Genomic DNA, 22001 nt, shown 5'->3' with positions numbered 1-22001 from the left:
GAAAACTATCTACATCACCGATTTAGGTCTTTAATAATGACCATATGTCTGAAGGAAAGGAAAAAAAAAAGATTTCTAAAATAATGAATCCACAACATTTGAGTGAGCATAAAAATAATTCTTATAATTAGGGAAAAAAATGGACATACCACATAAAAACATATTTCCTCATCAGACATCATGGAAGCTAAACTTCACAAAGCAATATTCAATAAATCAAGCACATAAGTGTTTCTGCCAAAATTTCTTGAAATCCCCACATCAATTTCTAATACTTAAAATGCTAAAATGATAAATTCGTAGATAATTTGTATTTTTCCTAACTATACAAACCTTAGCTATTTAGAAGTGTGGTAATTACTTTTGGCGTAGCTAGACAAGCCTATTACGAATTACCAACTTTAAATAGCATGGTTTGTATTCCAGTTACAGAACAAACACCAAAAAACAAATTAAGTAATACACATGATGATCTGCATTTTCAACCCAGCATATAATAATTTGGGACAATTTTCATACATAGCAACAGTGCACAGAAATAAATAATATTCTACGTTTTAAAACCTGGAATAGATTACACAAGAAAATAGAATCTTTCCAAGATACTTGTACATAAATTGCAAGAGATTACATTACTGAATGAACCAGTTAAATATACAGATGGGGTAATGCTAAAAATATAAAAAAAATAAAGAGTGGAGATAAATAATGCAAGGACATGTTATGCACTGTTTATATACCAAGCTTACTGTGAAAATATTTTTGAGGATGGTAGTGAAATTTTATTTCATTTATACGACAAATTTGATGAAATTATATCCTCAGACAGATATTACAGGATAACTTACCTTGTGACCCAGCCAGTCTTCTTTGATAATATCCAAAGGAAGGGGTTCACTTTCAGCATTAAGATCTGTTACAACATCCTGAAAAAATATGAAAATATATTTAGTATTAGGAAGAAAAAATATGCATGTTGCTTCTCCACTGTTTTATTATCTAAAAATTATGTTTAGAAATACAGGTACTGTATTGTATTCTTATATAGAGTTAGAGCAGTAGTGATTTTTCTTTTACAAACAAACAAATAATTAATATTCAGCCCTAAAAACTTAATGTTTTCAAAACTTGAGTACAAATAACAATTGCTCTCAAGGTATAATATTTAAATTCTGTACATCAGTAGTTTTTGAACATATATGTAATATATCAAAAGAGTTGGTTTCTCAACGATAATTATGTTTACTTTTTGTGATGGCAACAAAGTGAAATAGCACAAAAAAGAAATATGTACATCTACAACAACAAAATTGTAAACTTAGCCTCCATAACTCTCAACAATTTTAATTATTTCTGCACGAGCAAAAGCATTGTGGTAGCTTATTGCAAACGTCCCCGACTCGCACTCTTTTCGCTGGAAATTTAAGCCAGGCTCAAACTTGGTAGTTTTGTAGGGTAAGTAACCTCGCTGTTCTTGAGAGCTAGGGATGGGAGGGTTTGGGGGGTGGAGTTATTAGTAACCATTGCCTAGTCCCCTGGTCAAAGCTTGGGAGCTTGGGCACTGATTTCAAGTATGTAAGGTCCACAAGATTTCCTTGGTATGGTCTATCTCTAGGACATTATCTTGTCCCTTGTCTTTCTTGCTTATGCGTGACATTTCAACGGATCATTTTTTATTCTCATTTGCTAAAATATGGCCATTATTCAAATTTCAGAAATTTTGTGAGAGGAAAATGGTCATTAGGTTAAATCGCTAAGACAGATCTTTCATGTATAAGCTTTGAGAGAGTAACAGGAGTGATATGCCAATCATCATAATGTATGGAACAATCTACAGATTCTATCAAAAAATACATAAAAAGAATTTAATGAAATCTTTAAAACTGGAGTAAAAAGTGTGTACAATTTTGAGTGTGAGAGATGGGAAAATTCATATAATACTGCATAAGTAAATTGGCAAGTACAAAAAAAAAAAAAAATAGAATAGGCATTAATTAATATCCAAGAAACTGGCAGTTCGTGCTAGACATGGGAACAAAAAATGCAAGAAGGGTTGGGTGGTCAGGATGCTGTGAATATGGATTCGGTGTATTTTTATGGTGTGTGAGATTGCAGAAGCTTCTTACAGAGTAGATTTTGCCAAACAAGCTTGCATATGCAGTTGATGCTATTCTCCTTGCATCAACTCCATCTCCTGAATGTAGATCTAGGGTTGCTGACTCGCTTAATGGAGATCTAGCTAAAATTAGTGCATGGTGCCAATCATGAAGCATGAAGTTGAATCCTAACAAAACTCAAAGTATGATTGTAAGTAGGTCGAGGATAGTGTCGGGTCAACATTCAGATTCCAGTACTGATAATGTTTTTTTCTTTAATCTCTGTATGACTTAACATTTTGTGTTATTCTTGAGAGCAAATTTACTTTTAAGAAGCATATTCAGTCCGACTTTTCTTTAATTGCAAAAAAAATTGGCTTATTGAGAAAGTTTTAAGACCAATCTATTCTGGAGAAGTGTTTTAATTCTTTCATTCTGCCTTGTTTAAAGTATTTTTTCTACTGAACGGTCTTCAGCTGCTGAATCTCGTTTTAATTTGTTGAACAGGAAACAGTCTTGAATTTTTTAATCCTGATCTCCATAATTTCTGGCACCGTTGTTCAATTAGTTCCTTATGCACGTTGCGTAAGAGTTTTTATAATTCTGACCATCCTTTGCATTCAGATCTTCCCGGATGGTACCATCCTATTCGTAATACTAGGTATGCAGTTAATTCAAAGTGTCATGCCTTCTCCATCATAAGGCTCAATATTACACAGTTTTTTAGAAGTTTTATTCCAGCTGTGACCAAGTTGCAGAATGATCTTTCAAATCAAGTAGTCGACTCGGTGGAACTTCAAATGTTTAAACTTGCAGTGAATGCTTTTAAGTTGAACAGGATGACCTAAGTCTTTTAATAGTTTATATATTAAAGATCTATTTGAATGCTGTTACTGTTCTTAAAATATTTTATTATAATTGTTTATCACTTCTATTGTACCTTGTTTATTTCCTTTCCTCACTGGGCTATTTTTTTCTGTTGGAGCCCTTGGATTATAGCAGCATGGTTTTTTAACTAGGTTTGTAGCTTAGCTAGTATAATAACAATAATAATAATAATAATAATAATAATAATAATAATAATAATAATAATAATAATAATAATAATAATAATGATAATGATAATAATAATAATAATATCAACCAACTAAAAAATAACAGGACAACAGCTGGTATTCTATGTACACCAAAACTATCCACCTTAGGGACGATGGGTTTCTGGTTGGAAAAATAAAATTTTATTAATGCTCCCTTTAAACTGCAACCAAACCAACTAGCACTGATTATGAGAAAGAAAGCTAAAATATGGGACACCACTTAGAAATGTTTAAAGACTAAGATAAATATAAAATTAAGGTAGAAATCAACATAAAAAATCCTGGACATGTTCAGTCAAAACCCCAATACTGTAGAATCAAATGACCAAAGCTGGGTTACCTTCATGGACAAAGTACCACGAATACTGATGACGATGGATCTGCGCTTATGATCGAGGGGCGACGAAGAAAGGCGTTTCTCCTACATCAACGTGATAAGTAACATATACAAGGTCCAGCCCCTCCTTTGGTGCGATGTTCCTGAATGCTGCTACATTACAGCCACAGCAATTGTCTTCAACTACCTCCGGTAAACCTTCAGAAGAAACACAACAACCCCAACACCTTGTGGAAAAAAAAATAATATTTGTTATTATATGAATAAATTTCATACCTTAAAAAATATAATAAAAAAGATAGGAAAGGCATGAAATGCTTAGCACAATTAAACCAACAGTCAACTCAAGAGATAAAATAAAGAAATATATAGTCATAAGAATTCCTGTAACACCTCGCTCTGGTGGGCAGGGCTATAAGCAGGAACTAACTGCTCAGTAAGGGTGTGACATGGTGCACTTTCTCAGAGAGAAGTGTACCAGAGAGTCCTGTGTTCGAGTGTACATTATAGGAATTAAAAGTGACTATAGCAAATTATCGTACAAATACAATTGGATATCAATCTCACCAAAAAAAACACCTTACCTGAGTAGAGGACATATTTTACACGCTTCTATAGCAGAACTAGCCATCATGTACATTGGCCAACCATAGATTGCCAAGGCAAATCTCATATAGTGAACGATTTTCTCAAATTCCTCCTTGCCTTCCAGAGAAGAAAGTTGAAGGAACCGAGACCTAACAGAAAAAAACAAGACAACAATACGAGTTATATAAAAATCGTGGTTTTACCTTCAGACATTTAGAAAATTATAGGAAATTGGCAATAAGTTAAAGATTATTAGTAAAAATAAAAATTTAATTAATAAAATATAAAGACTGTATTTTCTAGAGGCAACTTTAATTCCAAGTGCAGTCCTTTTCATTTAAAAGGTTAAAATAATTAAGTGTTAATTGCCAATGGCAATGCAATGTCATCTCATAATAGTTTTATGCATATGATGCTGATTCTTGAAAGTACTTAAGTTGATAAGTGCACTTAAAATGCATATGTTTTATCTCGATAACGTTTAATAAAGCTAAGTAAATTGAAAGCAACAAATTAACCGATCTTACTCAACGCCTCACTTTACCTAGGAGTGATGGGAACACCGGAGAGAAACTCGTAGATGTCATTCTTGTTGCTCCTGACGATATCCTGTCTGTTGACCTTCTGGTACTTGCGGAGCAGTACCAACCCGGCGACTACATCTGAAGGAACGACGTCCAGGTCGCGAAAAAAATTCACTCAGGAGCCTTGCTATGTCGCTGAATGAGTTCTGGGGGAGAGGAGAAAAGAGGTTATTATTATTATTATTATTATTATTATTATTATTATTATTACTTGCTAAGCTATAACCCTAGTTGGAAAAGCAGGATGCTATAAGCCCAAGAGTCACAAAAAAAAAAAAAAAAAAAAAAAAAAAATAGCCCAGTGAGGAACGAAACGAGGAAAAATAAAAGATTTTAAGAACAGTAACAACATTAAAATAAATAAAATACATAACATTATACTTCTTAATCAGCAATTAATCAGCAATTGAACATCTGCTGTAGCTTAGCTAATAATAATAATAATAATAATAATAATAATAATAATAATAATAATAATAATAATAATAATAATGATAATAATACTAATAATAATATCTTTCATAAATATTTCTTTCATGAACATCTGAAAACTTTTCTTTGATAAATCAACTGTATAGTTCCAAGGTAACTACTTACACATAATATTATGGTAGGCATATATGTTTGTTCAGAAATGTAAAAGAAATCCTAGCAAATTACACAGAACTGAATATTCATAAAAGTTTATTTTCTACTTTTAGTGCAAAAGATAACGAGGACTTTTGTCAATTCAATTATTGTCAAAAAGGATAATACATTTCTGACACTGTGCATCAGCGCATCCTTAAACTGCTGGGTGTAAAAGATGTCAAATGTTTCATTTTATTCTTCTCTTTTATGTTAAATTTGTTAAATAAAAATTGCGTATAATTTCATTTTTGTGCTATATTTCAGGAGGTTGTATTGCCTTTCCTGTAATTCTGAATTCTGTAGGTTAAGCATATGTTAGCATTCTTTTTTTTTAGTAGCATAGCTATCAGCTGATATTTTAAATGCTGAATATCTTTTAGCCTTAAGCCGAAAACTTATTGTTCTGGCTCTGTAGAGGATAACCGAATTTAGTTCGATGTCATGCACTTTTGCAAATTCTGTACATCTCCTGGTATTAAATGGTCATCACTCTTCCATTTGCATATTTGCCTAGCTTTTTTTCTTCTTCCTCTTCTATATAAACTGACACATTACTGTTATTTACGCAAGTATTCGCAAGTCTCGTTTATTCAGTGTTTTTATACCGTAATTTTTCCTTTTCATACTTCAATTCAGTTATTTTTTTCCCTCGTCAATGATTTTCAAATTTGGTTATCTATCTTATATCACTATTCTTTACATAAGTAATATCCCAACTTCTTTTAATGAAAAATTCATAACATATCATACACGGAGTCTTCAAGAATTTGTTTTCATAAAGTTTACTCTTTACACTAGTTTTAGTTTCCTATATTTTTAATTCACCTAAAAATCCGATTTTTTTTTCTGAAGCCCAACTCTTCAAATATGTTTCCCTATCATCAGCTTGCTACCTGACAGTTAATACTAGCAAGGCAATGGATTTCTTATATATCTATAGCAGTTCTTGGGGCCTTTCGGATTTTTGTTTCATATTGCCTATGAGAACGGTTGAGTCTATGAGCACCCTAAGGCCTAAGATACTCTATAACATAGGTAAACGAGACTGAAGTTATCTTTACTGAATCATATTACACTATTCAACAGTACAAATGATGTTTCAACGGTAGGTTGCCCGGTCATGGTAATGAAAACTTCAGACTTCCCGGCCATTATAATTTTTGCTTTACTATCTTCATGCATTCCCTTTTTCAGGCTACTCCTCTATATTGAACACTGTTACATTTATATTTCTTAACTAAAATATATCCTGTCCAAAGGTCGCACACGCTTCTTTTAATATTTCGTGTATTTATGATTAATTCTTCTACTATCGTGAAATGAGCACATTATTGCCTTCACAGAGGCTCTGACCTAACACATGCTTGAAATAAATCAACCTTAACCATTCAAACAAAATACTCAACTTTTATTTTCTGGGTCTATATAACTTCAAATGTATCAAATTGAAGAGTTCTTAAAAGTATCAAATTTCATTAAACTAGCATATCTGAACCTTTGCAGTGTACACTTTTTTAACTACATAAAAGATTTCAAGACAATAAAGCTTAATTATAAGAATGATGCCTGACAAACTATGCAAATAACTAAACATACATTGAATTACCTTATGCGATTGATTTCCAGATAAATGGTCAATAAACGTTTTCCTAACTTGGCCACAATGCTAAAATCAAAACTTTCATTGGTTAAATTTTAGATAATTTCAAGGAAATAGTGTATGGACTCCATTGTTTTTCCTGTTTGGTAAACCTGGTAATTAAAGAACATTTAATCCAACCTGTGCTTAAGATACTTCCAAAAATATTTAAATGAACTGCTCCCGGTTCAATCACCTTCGTGCTCTCTGGGGATTCATGGCATCTAATGGCAACCAATGATAGTTTTTTATTTTTTTATTTTCCAATCCAGTCTAGAAATAGTTTCAATATAAAAAACGAACACCAGAAAGACGGCATTGTAACACAAAGCCTTCTCTCTACTTCTCTTCCTTCCCTTTTTATGATCCCAAAGAGTTCTGAAATACCAAAAAATACAAAAATAAATTCCCAATTCTCGATATTTCTGAAAGTTTTAATTAATTTCCAGACACATGAGAAGGGAAGCAAACAAAATACTGGTAATATATATTAAAACTGAAACGCAGGCGGTTTCAATTCAGTCTCAAGTAATCAGAAGAAGAAGAAGAAGAAGAAGAAGAAGAAGAAGAAGAAAAAGAAGAAGAAGTAATTTAAAGAAAATATGACCGAGGGGAAAAGACCCTAATAACTAATCCTGACAGACCAAAGATGAGACTAGTTTACCAGAAGAGAAAGGGAGCTAACAAACAAATTATGCCCTGAACCAAGGCCCGAACGCCGAGGCTCTTCAAGATATTGAATCCCAAGATAAACACTCCAAGAGCGATTATAGCAAAAGGGATTATTTATTAGGCGATCAAAGCAAAAGGCAAACAGAACGTACATAATGAATTGCCCGTGAAGCTCTTCTAAAGTACACAAAATAGTATATTATTATTATCATTATTATTATTATTATTATTATTATTATTATTATTATTATTATTGTCATCATCATCATCATCATCATTATTATTATTATTGCCATCATCATCATCATTATTATTATTATTATTATTATCATAATATTATTATCATTATCATCATCATCATCATCATCATCATCATATTATTATCATTATTATTATAATATAATCCTTGTTGGAAAACTAAGTTACTTTAAGCACAAGGGCTCCAACAGGGAAAAATAGCCCAATGAGGAAAAGAAATATATAAACTACAAGAGAAGCAATGAACAACTGAAATAAAATATTTCAAGAACAGTAACAACGTTAAAAAAAGAACAAGGACGAGTAAATGATAATACGTTGAACGAATAACTGGTCATAAATCGTAGCCATCTACAATGAAGTACAGTGTATTGACGTGTCTGTCGTCAAGTAGGCTATTTGGAACGTCATCTTTAAATCACCAAAGGGCGTATTTCAAAGTCAGTGTTACAAACAGTATCACTTTCAAGTTATATCTGAGGTCACTCGGTTAAATAACAGTCGATTCCAGGTATTTGTGTTCCATTAAAATCGACGTAGATGTTTGGATCGATCTCCTCCCATTATACATTTACATTCATCGTTATCTTCAGCATTAATTAAGCATAAATGAAAATTCAGTCATACAATAAAGTCGCGTTCTTTTACATGGATTAATATTACTTTGCTTTTATGAATATAGCATTTTGTGTACTTTTCAAATATTCTTATCTACAGACGCAAATTTTCATCCTCTGATTACTCATCTATTAATTGTGCTGTTTTTTAACTTTTATATTGAGATTGGAATCCAAATTTTACACGTAAAGAGGGAATTTGAACTAAAGTAAATTGACCCAAAGCCAATTTGCAGACTGTGTATCTAATAACACAATCCATGAAAATGAATGAGGTACTTTGGAGAAAAGGGCAAACATTACAGAATTACTCGTTCATCGAGAAAAGCAAATGAAAATGTGAAAAAAATAGGTCAGAGAGATTGAAAAGAACGAAACAGCACTCATGTGTATGTCATGAGTAGATGCAATACTTTTGAAGGAATATATTATTAAAACAGAGTAATATTCATTCCCAAAGTATGAGCAGCGAGACGAGATTTGACTACCATAGTGTTTACTCAAAGCCAAAGTATATTTAAAGGACCTTGGTCAAAGCTGTCATCACTTTACTGTCGTCAGCATTTTGGATACAAACCGAGCCTCGGCGAAGAGTACCTGCAACGACAAACGAAGTGTCTTCTTTGGACCAAGATGTCATTGCGTTAATGACTGGAGTCAGCATATTTTGAGAAACCGATCCTCGAGGGATATCCTTGTTTTTGTGTCATCATGGGTGGAGACGTGCCCCACCTTTGTTATGACCTAACTCGAGATCCAGATTGCATCAGAAATTTGTTCTAGAAGCTTCCATGGCGTGATTGAAGTGGGCGTTAATGAGGAAACCAAGCATGACGTAGAATTGTAAAAACACGTCTTATGTGGAAATAACGACTGCCCATTGTAATTAGCTCCGCCCATACATGGGTATATAAACTTCAAGAAGAGATTGTCCAGAAGAGATAGGGCAGGACATAGGACAAGAGAGGAACCATGTCCAACTTTCCTTCCAGCCGACAAACGCCGATCTCCAAAATCCTGTTATGGTCGAGAAGTAGCCAACACTGACCTTAGATCTACGCTATCATTGAATTCTTGGAGAAGACTTCTGATGTCCCATCTTGATGTCCTCCCTTTTGTGACGTCTTCGAATGCGAAGCCATCTTTCCTGAACTTCAGCCGCCCTTATGCAACGTTCTCAAGTCAGAAGCCTCCGTATCACTGTCGTTTCAGAGGCTGCAGAAAACTATTCAACATTCCTTAAGAATTTCTGCCTTACTGAATTTTCCCCTTTTCTATTAGTGTTTTGATTGATTTAATTCGTCAGTTAAAGTAACCGAAAAAGTAACACTGATTTTCTTTGTAAGTTTGTGAATAAGCGTGTTTTTTTTTTCGAGCGTGTTTTATATCTATTTCCCATATTTCAATAGTGGTTGTTGGAAATACTTATTTTGAATATTAAAAGAACATGTAAAGATTCTAAGATCGTTACAGTGTAACAGCATAGTAAATAATTTTAAAATTTCATTTTTGTATTTAATGCACGAACGCATACACACAAACCGATAAAACCAGTTTCTGGGGAAAATTCTTGATTCGCACAACCTCATCCTTGCCTATAAGCACCATGGTCTTCCCTTGTTGAAGAATCTTTTCTTTCTCTCTCCTTTATCCAACCTCCAAAAATACTACTATACACTAATTATCCAATATGAAAGAACTATTTCACTCACTCATAACTTTAATTTTTCCTTTTCCCAGTCATACCTTACACACATTGCTTACCTAACTATTTACGCTACCAACGTTATGTTTAGCATTTAAAATGTAATTCTATGACTTTATATTTTTTCAACCTACCTTTTACCTGGTCTGCAATCATCCCTCATCGTCACTTTTATAAGCAATCTAAATTCACAATAACCTATCAACTCTTCAATCACACACATGCACAAAATATATATATATATATATATATATATATATATATATATATATATATATATATATATATATATATATATATTATATATACATATATATAATATAATATAAAAGAGAGAGAGAGAGAGAGAGAGAGAGAGAGAGAGAGAGAGAGAGAGAGAGAGAGAGAGAGAGAGAGAGAGAGAGGCGCTGAGTAAACAAGAAAATCCATGCAGGATGAGACTCATCAGTAAATAATGGAGGACAACACTAGCAACAATCGGTAAATCCCTTCTACTAAGTATTGTTTGTCTTTTTAATTTGGGACCCCAGGGGAACCATACCAGGGTACATAAATTTTAGCTCTTGAATGAAAAAAAATCTCACAAATAAATACTATTTCTCGTAGGGTAAACTAATTTATCAATCAGCAAGATAAACAAGAGAGAAACAGAAAAAAGCAAAATGTCAGATAATTAACGGAGAAGTAAAGAAAAGGAAATAGTACAGGAAGAGGTGGATAAGATAACAGCTCTAAAGGTAAATAACAAAGGTGTTCAAGGGAGTCTGGTGAGGGTTCGGAATCAAACAAAGGGAACACGAAATAATGAGATGGTTTGCGATTAGTTAAGCATCTAAGATTTCATAATACGAATGTGCCAGAACAAAGAGTTCGGGGGGAATCGTTTGTATGCACCGTGACCATCGCAAACTTTGTAACAGGAAAACTTCTAATTGCGGAACTTCATCTTATCTTGCGCATCTGTCAATACTTTTCTCAGAGAGAGAGAGAGAGAGAGAGAGAGAGAGAGAGAGAGAGAGAGAGAGAGAGAGAGAGAGAGAGAGAGAGAGAGGAAGTCCCAACAATGATCAAGATAGAGTTGCTGCAATCTTTTTTATTATTATTATTATTATTATTATTATTATTATTATTGTTTGCTAAGCTTCAACCCCAGTTGGAAAAGCAGGATGCTATAAGCCCAGGGGCCCCAACTGGGAAAATAGCCCTGTGAGGAAAGGAAGCAAGGAAAAATAGAATATTATAAGAACAGAAACAGCATCTAAATAAATACATCATATACAAACTATAAAAACTTTAACAAAAGAAGAGAAAGGGACACTGATAGGATAGTGTACCAAGAGTGTGGAAGACCATGGTACAGAAGCTACGGCACCACCAAAAATTTATATACTCTGGTATAGTTCCCCTGGGGTTCCAAATTAAAAGAAAAATAAAAGTTAGCAGACGGGGTTTACCGACAGTTATGCTAGTGTTGTCCTCCATTATTTACAGATGAGTCTCATCGTGCATGTATTTTCCTTGTTTACTCAGCGATTCTCTCTCTCTCTCTCTCTCTCTCTCTCTCTCTCTCTCTCTCTCTCTCTCTCTCTCTCTCTCTCTCTCTCTCTCTCTCTCTCTCTCTCTCTCTCTCTATCACATTTATTTCATAGGATGCATGCCACACATACACGGACATAAATTGCCTTAAATATTTACACTATTTAGTTTTAAAAGCAGATATTTTTTCATTCAGTCGATTCGAATCAGAATTTAGCTACAATAATATAATGAAGACAGATTGAGTAACGTTTTCTATGATTAGTACTCAAAACCCAAAGGACGATACATTTCAAACTCTACACCTATCAGTTTTATGTGATTTCACATAATTTTAATTTATTTTCATATAAGTGGAAAACAATAGAACTTTGGGCATCTAATCACCGATTTACGAAAAAAATAAATAAATTGCAATAAATTCATATTTACTTAAAATTTAGCATCATTCCGACGAAAAGCAGTAGCTATGAGGAAAGGTTCCACATATGAAAAACAGCTGAGAGAGAGAGAGAGAGAGAGAGAGAGAGAGAGAGAGAGAGAGAGAGAGAGAGAGAGAGAGAGAGAGAGAGAGAGAGACTTACCCGAGTATCATCCGACTTTCCCATGCAGCAGAAGAGAAGGCGACACCGATGATCCCAACTGTCCTGATAGGCTCGTAGGACTTTCCTGTTAAGGGAGAGAGAAAAGGATGAAGGACAATCCGTAAAAAGCCAGCAATTAGATAAACAGCTTTATCAAATCTTGGAAAACTGACATAAGTCATTACCAACAATTCTTAGGCCCGCTTGTAGGAGTCTGTTTGACTTCTTGAGCTGATAAATCTCCATCACTATAATAGTAAAACCAACAATACTAGGTTGGTTTGGCATTTGGGTAAACTATGTACTAAAATCTATGTGAAGCCAATAAATTTCTTTATCGAAATTCAAATTAGCATTCATTACCTTACGCCAAGACGTATTACTGTTCACTTATAAATGAAAATCACAAATCAAGATTATTTCTTATCAAAATGGTTTATCTTGGAACCTTAGGATTCCCTTTCCAACTATTATTATTGTTGTTGTTACTACAAGCTTAGCTATAACCCTAATTGCAAATGCAAGATGCTATAAGCCCAACGGCTCCAACAGGGAAAGATAGCCCAGCGAGGAAAGGAAACAAGGAAATAAAAAAAAACTACAAGAGAAACAATAAACAACCAAAATATAATATAAGAATAGTAACAACATTAAAATAAATCTTTCATATATAAACCATAAAAAATTAAAAGAACAGGAGAGAGAGAGAGAGAGAGAGAGAGAGAGAGAGAGAGAGAGAGAGAGAGAGAGAGAGAGAGAGAGAGAGAGAGAGAGAGAGCGTGCCCAACCCTCAAGCAAGATAACTCTAACCCAAGACAGTGGAAGGCCATGGTACAGATGCTATGGCACTACCCAAGACTAGAGAACAGTGGTTTGATATTGGAGTGTCCTAAAAAAGCTGTTTACCATAGCTAGTCTCTCTTCTACCTTTACCAAGATGAAATTGCAGTAGTTAACCCCTTGAGCGAAGAATTGTTTAGTAATCCCAGTGTTCTTAGGAGTATGAGGACAGACGAGAATGTGGAAAGAATAGGCCAGACTATTCGTGTATGTATAGGGAAAGAAAAAAAAAATAGCCGTAACCAGAGAGAGGGATCTAATGTAGTACTGTCTGGCCAATCAAAGGACCCAATAACACTAACGGTAGTATCTCTATGGGTGGCTGGCACATGAACAAACCTTTAATGTTCTTCAACTTTTTTACCCATATCTTTCTATAATCTACTATTGTTTGATTTTAACCAAATCTTACTGAATGAACATTGTCGAAATCTCTATCTTTATAATAAAAATAAACCGAGATCTATTTACAAAACCTCTTTCCTCATCAGTCATGAAAACAAAACTAGAGATAACACCACTGAATGTCACTGAATGAGGAACTAAGCAATTTCTACGAATATGAACAAATTTTCAACTTGCCCTTTAAAATTAACAAAAAGGTCTAAAGCTAGTGTTGAATTTATAGCTATCAATCAGCCTTTTTTTTAAAGATTTTATAAATATTTATAAGGAGGAGAAATAGATACTGCTTTAATTTTACTTTGCTCGTTCTTTTTCAATTAAAAATTGGCTTTAAATAGTTATAGTGACATCGAGAATAAATGGACTAATAACATACACCGATTTTAATCATATTGAATTAGTGACTTTTATTTCCTTCCTGTAGCATGACTATTCAAAGTATGTCAATAAAACTTCACTACGTATCGCTACAAGATACAATTTAGAACAAAATACTACGTTAATTTCACTTTTTTGTATTTTATTTTATTAAATCCAAAATGTTTGTAATAAGGATACAATTAATTATTCCAATGCTGCAGCTAACGAAAAAAAACAATTACTGGTCATGCAAACTGAAAAACTTCCAGACATAATGATAATATTCTGGATCGATGCATTCAATTAGTATACCGATATATTTTTGAAATTTTATGGAACCATTCATAAGAAATTAGCGCTTTTTCTTCATGTATTGAGAACCAATGATATTCAGTCTCAATAATCAATACACACGAGCAGGAATACCTTTTATTTACATCCTTCCCATATAAAAAGAAAGTAGAAGAGAAATTGGAAAGAGATGGAACGACTGAGGATGGCAAAACTAAACGACACTGTTAGAAAAACGGCAATTTTAATGGGAAATTCTCCGTAAATAATATATATATATATATATATATATATATATATATATATATATATATATATATATATATATATATATATATATATATATATATATATACTGTTCTAAGCCGTATTTCAGTAAATAAAGGCTACCGTAACTTTTACACTTAGTTGTTATCTTTTACGTGTTGGTGACCGTAATATCACTTCTTTACGTCAATATCCGTTTTAAAAACGGTAAATGCCTGGCAACATTTATTCCAGGATTTTTACCGTTTTTTACGACAGATTTTAATAGTGCTGGAAAAAAACATACAAAAAAAAAAGGCAAATGAAGGGCAAAAGTTGGACTTCCAGATGTGGCCTCGATTGCAGCAGCGAGTTCTCTATATATCGAAGTAAACGAGGTTATTTACACGTCCTTCAATTTTCATGGAAAATACTTCTTTGCCAGGACTTCTGTCATCCGTCCCTCCTTTCACTTAATTTGTGTGCGTGATTAATATAATTTGGGGTACATGAGCCGGTGCTGGGGCCGGGAAACAGTTTCATTGGTGTGTGTGTGTGTGTGTGTGTGTGTGTGTATAAAAGCTGACCTTATGCCAGCTTGGGCTATTGCTCCTTGGACAGCCCGTAACAACATTTCTTTACTTTATGTACGACCAACTGGAAACATTGCTAAACTTTCTAACATTCATTTAACTTTTTCTGGCGAAGTTCACAGCTTTATCTTTATTCCGTCCTCCTCATCCTGACAGGATTAAAGTTAAACATAAATGATGTCTTTATATTTATAACACATTGAAATATAGCATGAACGTTTACATTTTTCTCTATCTAATCAAGAAAGACACACAGCATGTCACAATAATTTCATTTATGACAAAATAAATCAAAATTGTTCTCCCCAGGCGGGGACAGAGAGAGAGAGAGAGAGAGAGAGAGAGAGAGAGAGAGAGAGAGAGAGAGAGAGAGAGAGAGAGAGAGAGAGAGAGAGAGCAATTTCAAGACATACTTTGAAAGATAGGTACATATTTATCGTTCGTATCTTTAATTTATAGTTTCAGAAGTTGGTTGCCTAGAGTTGAGGAAAAAATTCATTTGTATTCATGAGAAACATGATATATGGGGCACATTTTTCTTGCCTTACCCGTACCGTATATATGAATGCATAAAAGGCCCATTTAAAACGAATTTCCCTTTCACTTTATTTAAATTTCCATTTTGACAATCAAAGAAAAAGGCAGCATTAACAAACATTATTATTTCTAGAATGAATCACCGTTGTTTAATCGACACAAACTATCTGGGAAAAGGGACGTAAAGAGACTTAAAAGTGAAAGCTGAGGATTTAGTGTTTGTCTGATTACACAGAACTAAAGGAGAGTAGGTTAGTAGTGTTTAAAAATCTTCACCAAAGCTTATAAAAGGCCATTTTGAAGCTAAAACAAAGTAACGAGGAACTGGTAAATGAGGGGGATAAGAAGTTGAGCACATCGTAGATCAAATATTTGGACAAGGAAGGCAGGAACAAGGAAACAAGAGCATCGGCTACGGAAAAGCAAACAAACCTGAAACATCAAGACAAATTTGCTTAGTCTTACTCGAGAGAGAAGAACAAACTAAAGGTACAAACCCTTATGGGATCCACTACATACTCAAACATAATTAACCGTTTTTTTTTACATGGAATACGAGTCCATTGGAATAAACCTGAAAATAAATTCTTTTCAATAAATACACTGCAATAGCGAGCGTTGGATTTGTCAGATATTTACGTTGTAAATGTGAGGTTTGACCGCAGGACATTATAAAAGAAGGGATGGGGAAAGGAAAGGTCTGGTTGAAGGCTAAAAAGTGGGTGGGTTAAGGGGAGGGTGTAAAGACGCTTATGCAACACCTTCAGTGGACAAGTGAGGTGTACTGACTTCTTTTACGAAGATTTATGAGACAGTTTGCTGGATTACATTTGAAACAGAAATGATTCGGATATTTACATAGATTTCTTTCCTTGAAATGAAATAAATAACTTAATCACTAACATCTAAATTTGTGTTCTCTTTATGTATCTTATAACTTAAATTAATCATACGTTATTGAAGGGAAATTGTTTGTCACAGCTTCTTGATGCTGAATCATAAGGTCATATCCATTACACCTTCATTATCGGGTGTCTTTCTACACTTCAGGTTCTTGGCATGCAAGCTCCTCTTTAACTTCGAATTGTGTTTTCTCTACTATTTTTTCAATACGTTCCTTCTGTTACTTTGAAAATGGTCTAGTCGGTTTTTATTCTGACCTCCATACACTATGATACTTACTCAAGCACTTGACAATTTTATTGCAATGGCCAATCTAACAATTAAATTGATCGACATCATATACTTTATTATCTTTTGTAATCTCAAATATTGGATATTGCGTCTTATTTTCCTAGGAAGGTGGGAAAGGGGTGTGGACTGATAACTACCACGTCAGCTAACAGCGGCACCTACGATTCCCGAAGCCCTCTATTGTTTTTTATCTTTTTTATTTTAGTCATTTAGTCATATTTCTATCAGTTTATCATAATTCCTTTTTCCTATTCGGTCACTACGTAAGGTTTAATCTATTTTCCCTATTCGCAATTACAGACCGACTTTCTGTGACAGCCCCATCCCCTTACACTTCAGTATAAGCTAACCAAATGTTCCTTTTTGTATGTTGCAAAGCAATTAAAAATGACGGAAGAAATTTTCTCTAGTCCTCGGCAGGATAAAGGCCTCAGACATATCCTTATTCATGGTTAGTGTTTTCATCACCACACCGGCTACTGCAGATGGGTGTCGGTGGGAGATTTTAATCTTATTCCTCACAGAATATCAACCCAGTATGAGTGGCCCTGACTAGTACAGCTTTGCTGATCATGGCGATACATAAACCCTTTCACCATGTTAAGGTATCCCCACTCAGAGAGGAGTATATATATACATTATATATATATATATATATATATATATATATATATATATATATATATATATATATATATATATATATACACTGTAGATACATATATATACACACACACACTGTATGTCTCCATTCTGTTGCCACTCATTTTCTTTTTCCACAACTCTTCCTCTATTCTTTAATATTTTCTGCTGCGGATACCTTACTGTTCTATTTACCATTACCCCTCTTCTCTTCTTACATGCCTTTTAGCTTTTAAGGATTCTCGACATCTCTAATCTTCAATTTAAACTTCTAATTATCGGCATTTCTTTAATCACTTTGCTCATAAGGACTTAGCGTCCAACTTTCACACTCGATATGGCAGTCTTTCAGTTCAGTAAAAGATAAAAGCCAATATCTTCAATATAAAGATAATTAATTTGATTTTATGATTGGGTTTTGCTTACTGGTAAATTGCGTTTGCTTTACTTCTGTAATCGAGAAACAAATTTACCATATCAACAGAGGATACAATAAATACTAGTTAGTGAGGCAGATTTGCACCGACTAACATGGGTGCCATTTTAGCTCGGAAAAGTTTCCTGATCGCTAACTGGTTGGACAAGTTAATGCTAACCAATCAGGGATCAGGAAACTTTTCTGAGCTAAACGGAAACTTTTCTGACCTAAAAGGGCACCGCTGCGAGTCAGTGCAAATGCGCCTTATTAAAAAAATAAAATGAGTATAGTCACATGGTTTCCAGAAGGAAGTTTTAAAAGGTACACATTCTCTGTGAAGATAACAATCCTGAAATGCAAATTAATAAGAATATAAAACAAACTATTTGAAGAGGAAATTTATAGCTTCAAAAATAAATTATAGATGGATTCCCAACACAGAATTTTAGTAATGATAAGATTTACGTGGGAATTGCATTAAAATCAGTAGACTATTTGAAAAGTAGTCTTTGCTCTTAACCTTTTCTTAGGGGTATGAAATCTTTGAAACCCGTAAAACAGTTTCCCAAAGTATTTTTGAAAATATTAATTCTATATTCAAATTAATAACTTACACAGGAAAATAACATCAATCTGATATAGTAGACATTAGTCCGACGTCTATCATAGTGCAGAAAATTTTTCCATGTCTAAGTTGAAATAAGGAACATGAATGAATATAGAAAAATGTTTGTAAATTTGGATATTTTATCAGCATTAGTCACAGGTTATGAACCTTGGCACATATACTAAAAAACTTGAATATTTTTTTTATGTTTATGAGTGGTAATAAAAAAAATAAATATTCTCATTTCAAATATTTAGCAATGAGCAATCAAGCATACCTGACATAAGTTTGCCATAGTTCGCTAGAGGTCTTCATTTATTCAAAAAAAGAAGAAGAAGAAGAAGAAGAAGAAGAAGAAGAAGAAGAAGAAGAAGAAGAAGAAGAAGAAGAAGAAGAAGAAGAAGAAGAAGAAGAAGAAGAAGTATGGAAAAAAAGCTTTCGACAGAGCGCTCTTCCAGAATTGTGGAAAATAAAATAAGGATAAAACTCCAAAGCCCGAATGGTACAAGGAAAATAACAAAGGGTACACCAATCAAAATAACACTTGAATAAAAATATAAAATCTAATCTAAAACCTGACATGAGAAGGGAAAAGATGGGGCTAAGAGTAAAGAATTCTGGTAATCAAATTAGAATTTCCTTTGCTTTACTCGTCCCTTGATTGTATAAGGTGGATTGTGGTAGTATGGACCTATACCCGGAAGCCGCCACCTATAAGTAGGATTAATATCTTAAAAGGAAATAAGTCTGGTGCGGACTTCTGCATTTTGGCTTTAAAACCACCACATAATATTCTCCCAATATACATAAAATCGATTTATTGGACTTATAAAGAAAACAACAACAACAACAACAACTACTACTACTACTACTACTACTACTACTACTTCTTCTTCTTCTTCTTATCATCATTATCATCATCAAAATAACTACCATTGTTCCTATTAATTAATTACAACACACATCCAATTGGAAGCCTAAACGACCGTCGACTTGCAAAGCAGGAATTCCTAACATTAATATCAACTATTTTCATTTTTTGGGGATAGAGACCTTATTCCCGGAATTAATAGGAACATTCTACAACGGGTCTTGTGGAATTTGGCGGCCTAGAGCCTCGGGCAATAGGGTTGATTGATTTTAATTATGAACGAATAAGAAGTTGAATTGAAAAGGAAAATGAAATAGAAAAGCAGGAAAGTATGTCATGGTGGCATTGTGCACGACTAGTTTCCAAATTCATATGCATATGAGAGAGAGAGAGAGAGAGAGAGAGAGAGAGAGAGAGAGAGAGAGAGAGAGAGAGAGAGAGAGAGAGAGAGAGAGAGAGAATTAGCATTATCACACACCTCAACTAAAATATAACAGAATCTTACGAGGAAAGATTCCTTCTGGCAGTCGGAAGAAAACGAAAAGTTATGGTAATTGAGGACCCACAGGCTTCAAACTTCTTTAAAATCACGAATTTTAGCATTCTTCAAGGAAAATATATATATATATATATATATATATATATATATATATATATACATATACACACACACACACACACACATATATATATATATATATATATATATATATATATATATATATATATATATATATATATATATATATAAAGTGAGTGTATATATATATATACATATATCTACACACACACACACACACATATATATATATATATATATATATATATATATATATATATATATATATATATATATATATATATATATATATATAATATTCAATTATAGATAGGGTACATTTCATTGTAGTAAAACTCGCTTTTACTTTACACAAAATTTCTGCAAGAATGCTCTTTAACTACGGCTTGGAAAAATTTTATCATCATACTAATTCACAAAAAAGGGAGACACGTGACCTGAATAATTACCGCCCGATATGTTTACTCACTAATATATGAAATATTTACAAAGATCATATTAGGTCGAATATAAAGACTGCTAGACTTTAATCAACCACGAGAACAGGCAGGTTTTAGAAGCGGGTATTCAACAACAGGCGATATTCATGTAATTAACCAGCTAATGGAGAAATCAACAGAGTATGACAAACCACTATGTATGACATTAATAGATAAGAAAAATTTTGATTCAACAATAATGAAAGCCTTTCAAAGATAAGAAATAGATGAATCTTATATTAAAACACTTGAAGACATCTATACAGGAAGAACAGCAATCCTAAACTACGTAAAGCTAATGAAAAATTTCTAATTGAGAAATGAGTTAGACAGGGAGACCCCATCTCTCATACATTATTCACAGCAAGCCTAGAAATAGTTTTAAAAAAATCTAGATTGTGTAAATGTAGGAAATAATAACTTGAGATTTGAAGATTACATAATTGTGATTCACTGAAGCAGGGGAGGAATTGCAAAAATGACAAATCTGAATAGAAAGAGCAGAAATGTAGGGCTAAAAAAGAATATGATTAAAACTAAGATAATGTTATATGAAAATTCAAGAGACAACAAATAAGGGTTATGGACGAACTCTAGAGATTGTTAATGAATATACGTATCTAAATACGTATATTCATTAACGTGAGACCGAAATTAAAAGAAAGATAAGCATGGGATTGAGGGCTTTTGATAAACTAAATGAGATTATTTAAATAATGACACTTTCTCTAAAAAAAAAAAAGTACTTATTTAGATGGTCCTACCAGTATTAACCTGTGCATCAGAAACTTGGAGCCTTACTAAACCCTTAGAATATATCCTAGTTACAACTCAAAGACCCATGGAAAGAATAATGATGGAAACAACACTAAAATGCAGAAAAAGAGCAGCACGGATACGAGAGAAAATCAAAGTACTTGATATTCTAACTTAATGTAAAATATAAGAAATGAACATGGACAGAGCTTGTAATGAGAATGTCAGATAATAGATGGACATAGAGAACAACAGAATGGGTCCCGAGGGATTGCAAAAGAAGCAGGGGAAGTTCGAAAAGACGACGGATTGACGAACTAAGAATAATTGCGTGTATACACTGGGATAGAAACACCATAAAGAGATACGAGTGGAAGGCCAATGTCAGAGGGATTTGTCCTGTAGTGGATGAGTTACGGCTGATGATGATGATGATGATTATATATATATATATATAATATATATATATATATATATATATATATATATATATATATATATATATATATATACTGTGTATATATATATATATATATATATATATATATATATATATATATATATATATATATATACACACATATATACACACATATACTGTATATATATATATATATATATATATATATATATATATATATATATATATATATATATATGTATATATATATATATATGTATATATATAAATATATATATATATATATATATATATATATATATATATATATATAAAACAATTTACTTGTCAAATGTTAAACACACACACACAAGATTTACTAATCTTAGAGCTCTTAAATCTTATTACCCAGTTAATATTCCGTATTTGAAACGTTTTG

General features: G+C 33.0%; 1 protein-coding gene across 1 annotated transcript in view; it reads right to left on the bottom strand.

Annotated features, from left to right (window-relative positions):
• The window catches only part of LOC137620689 (diacylglycerol lipase-alpha-like), a 788256-nt gene that overhangs the window by 87688 nt on the left and 678567 nt on the right, over positions 1-22001 (bottom strand). The window contains 7 exon segments of the mRNA XM_068351035.1: positions 849-926; positions 3534-3590; positions 3592-3757; positions 4115-4267; positions 4663-4811; positions 4813-4848; positions 12344-12428. Coding sequence (XP_068207136.1) covers positions 849-926; positions 3534-3590; positions 3592-3757; positions 4115-4267; positions 4663-4811; positions 4813-4848; positions 12344-12428 — 724 coding nt within the window.

The sequence above is a fragment of the Palaemon carinicauda genome, chromosome 27, assembly GCF_036898095.1.
Source record: "Palaemon carinicauda isolate YSFRI2023 chromosome 27, ASM3689809v2, whole genome shotgun sequence".
Taxonomy (NCBI): Eukaryota; Metazoa; Arthropoda; class Malacostraca; order Decapoda; family Palaemonidae; genus Palaemon; species Palaemon carinicauda.
The sequence above is the reverse complement of the archived record's forward strand: the minus strand, read 5'-3'. Positions and strand labels throughout refer to the sequence as shown.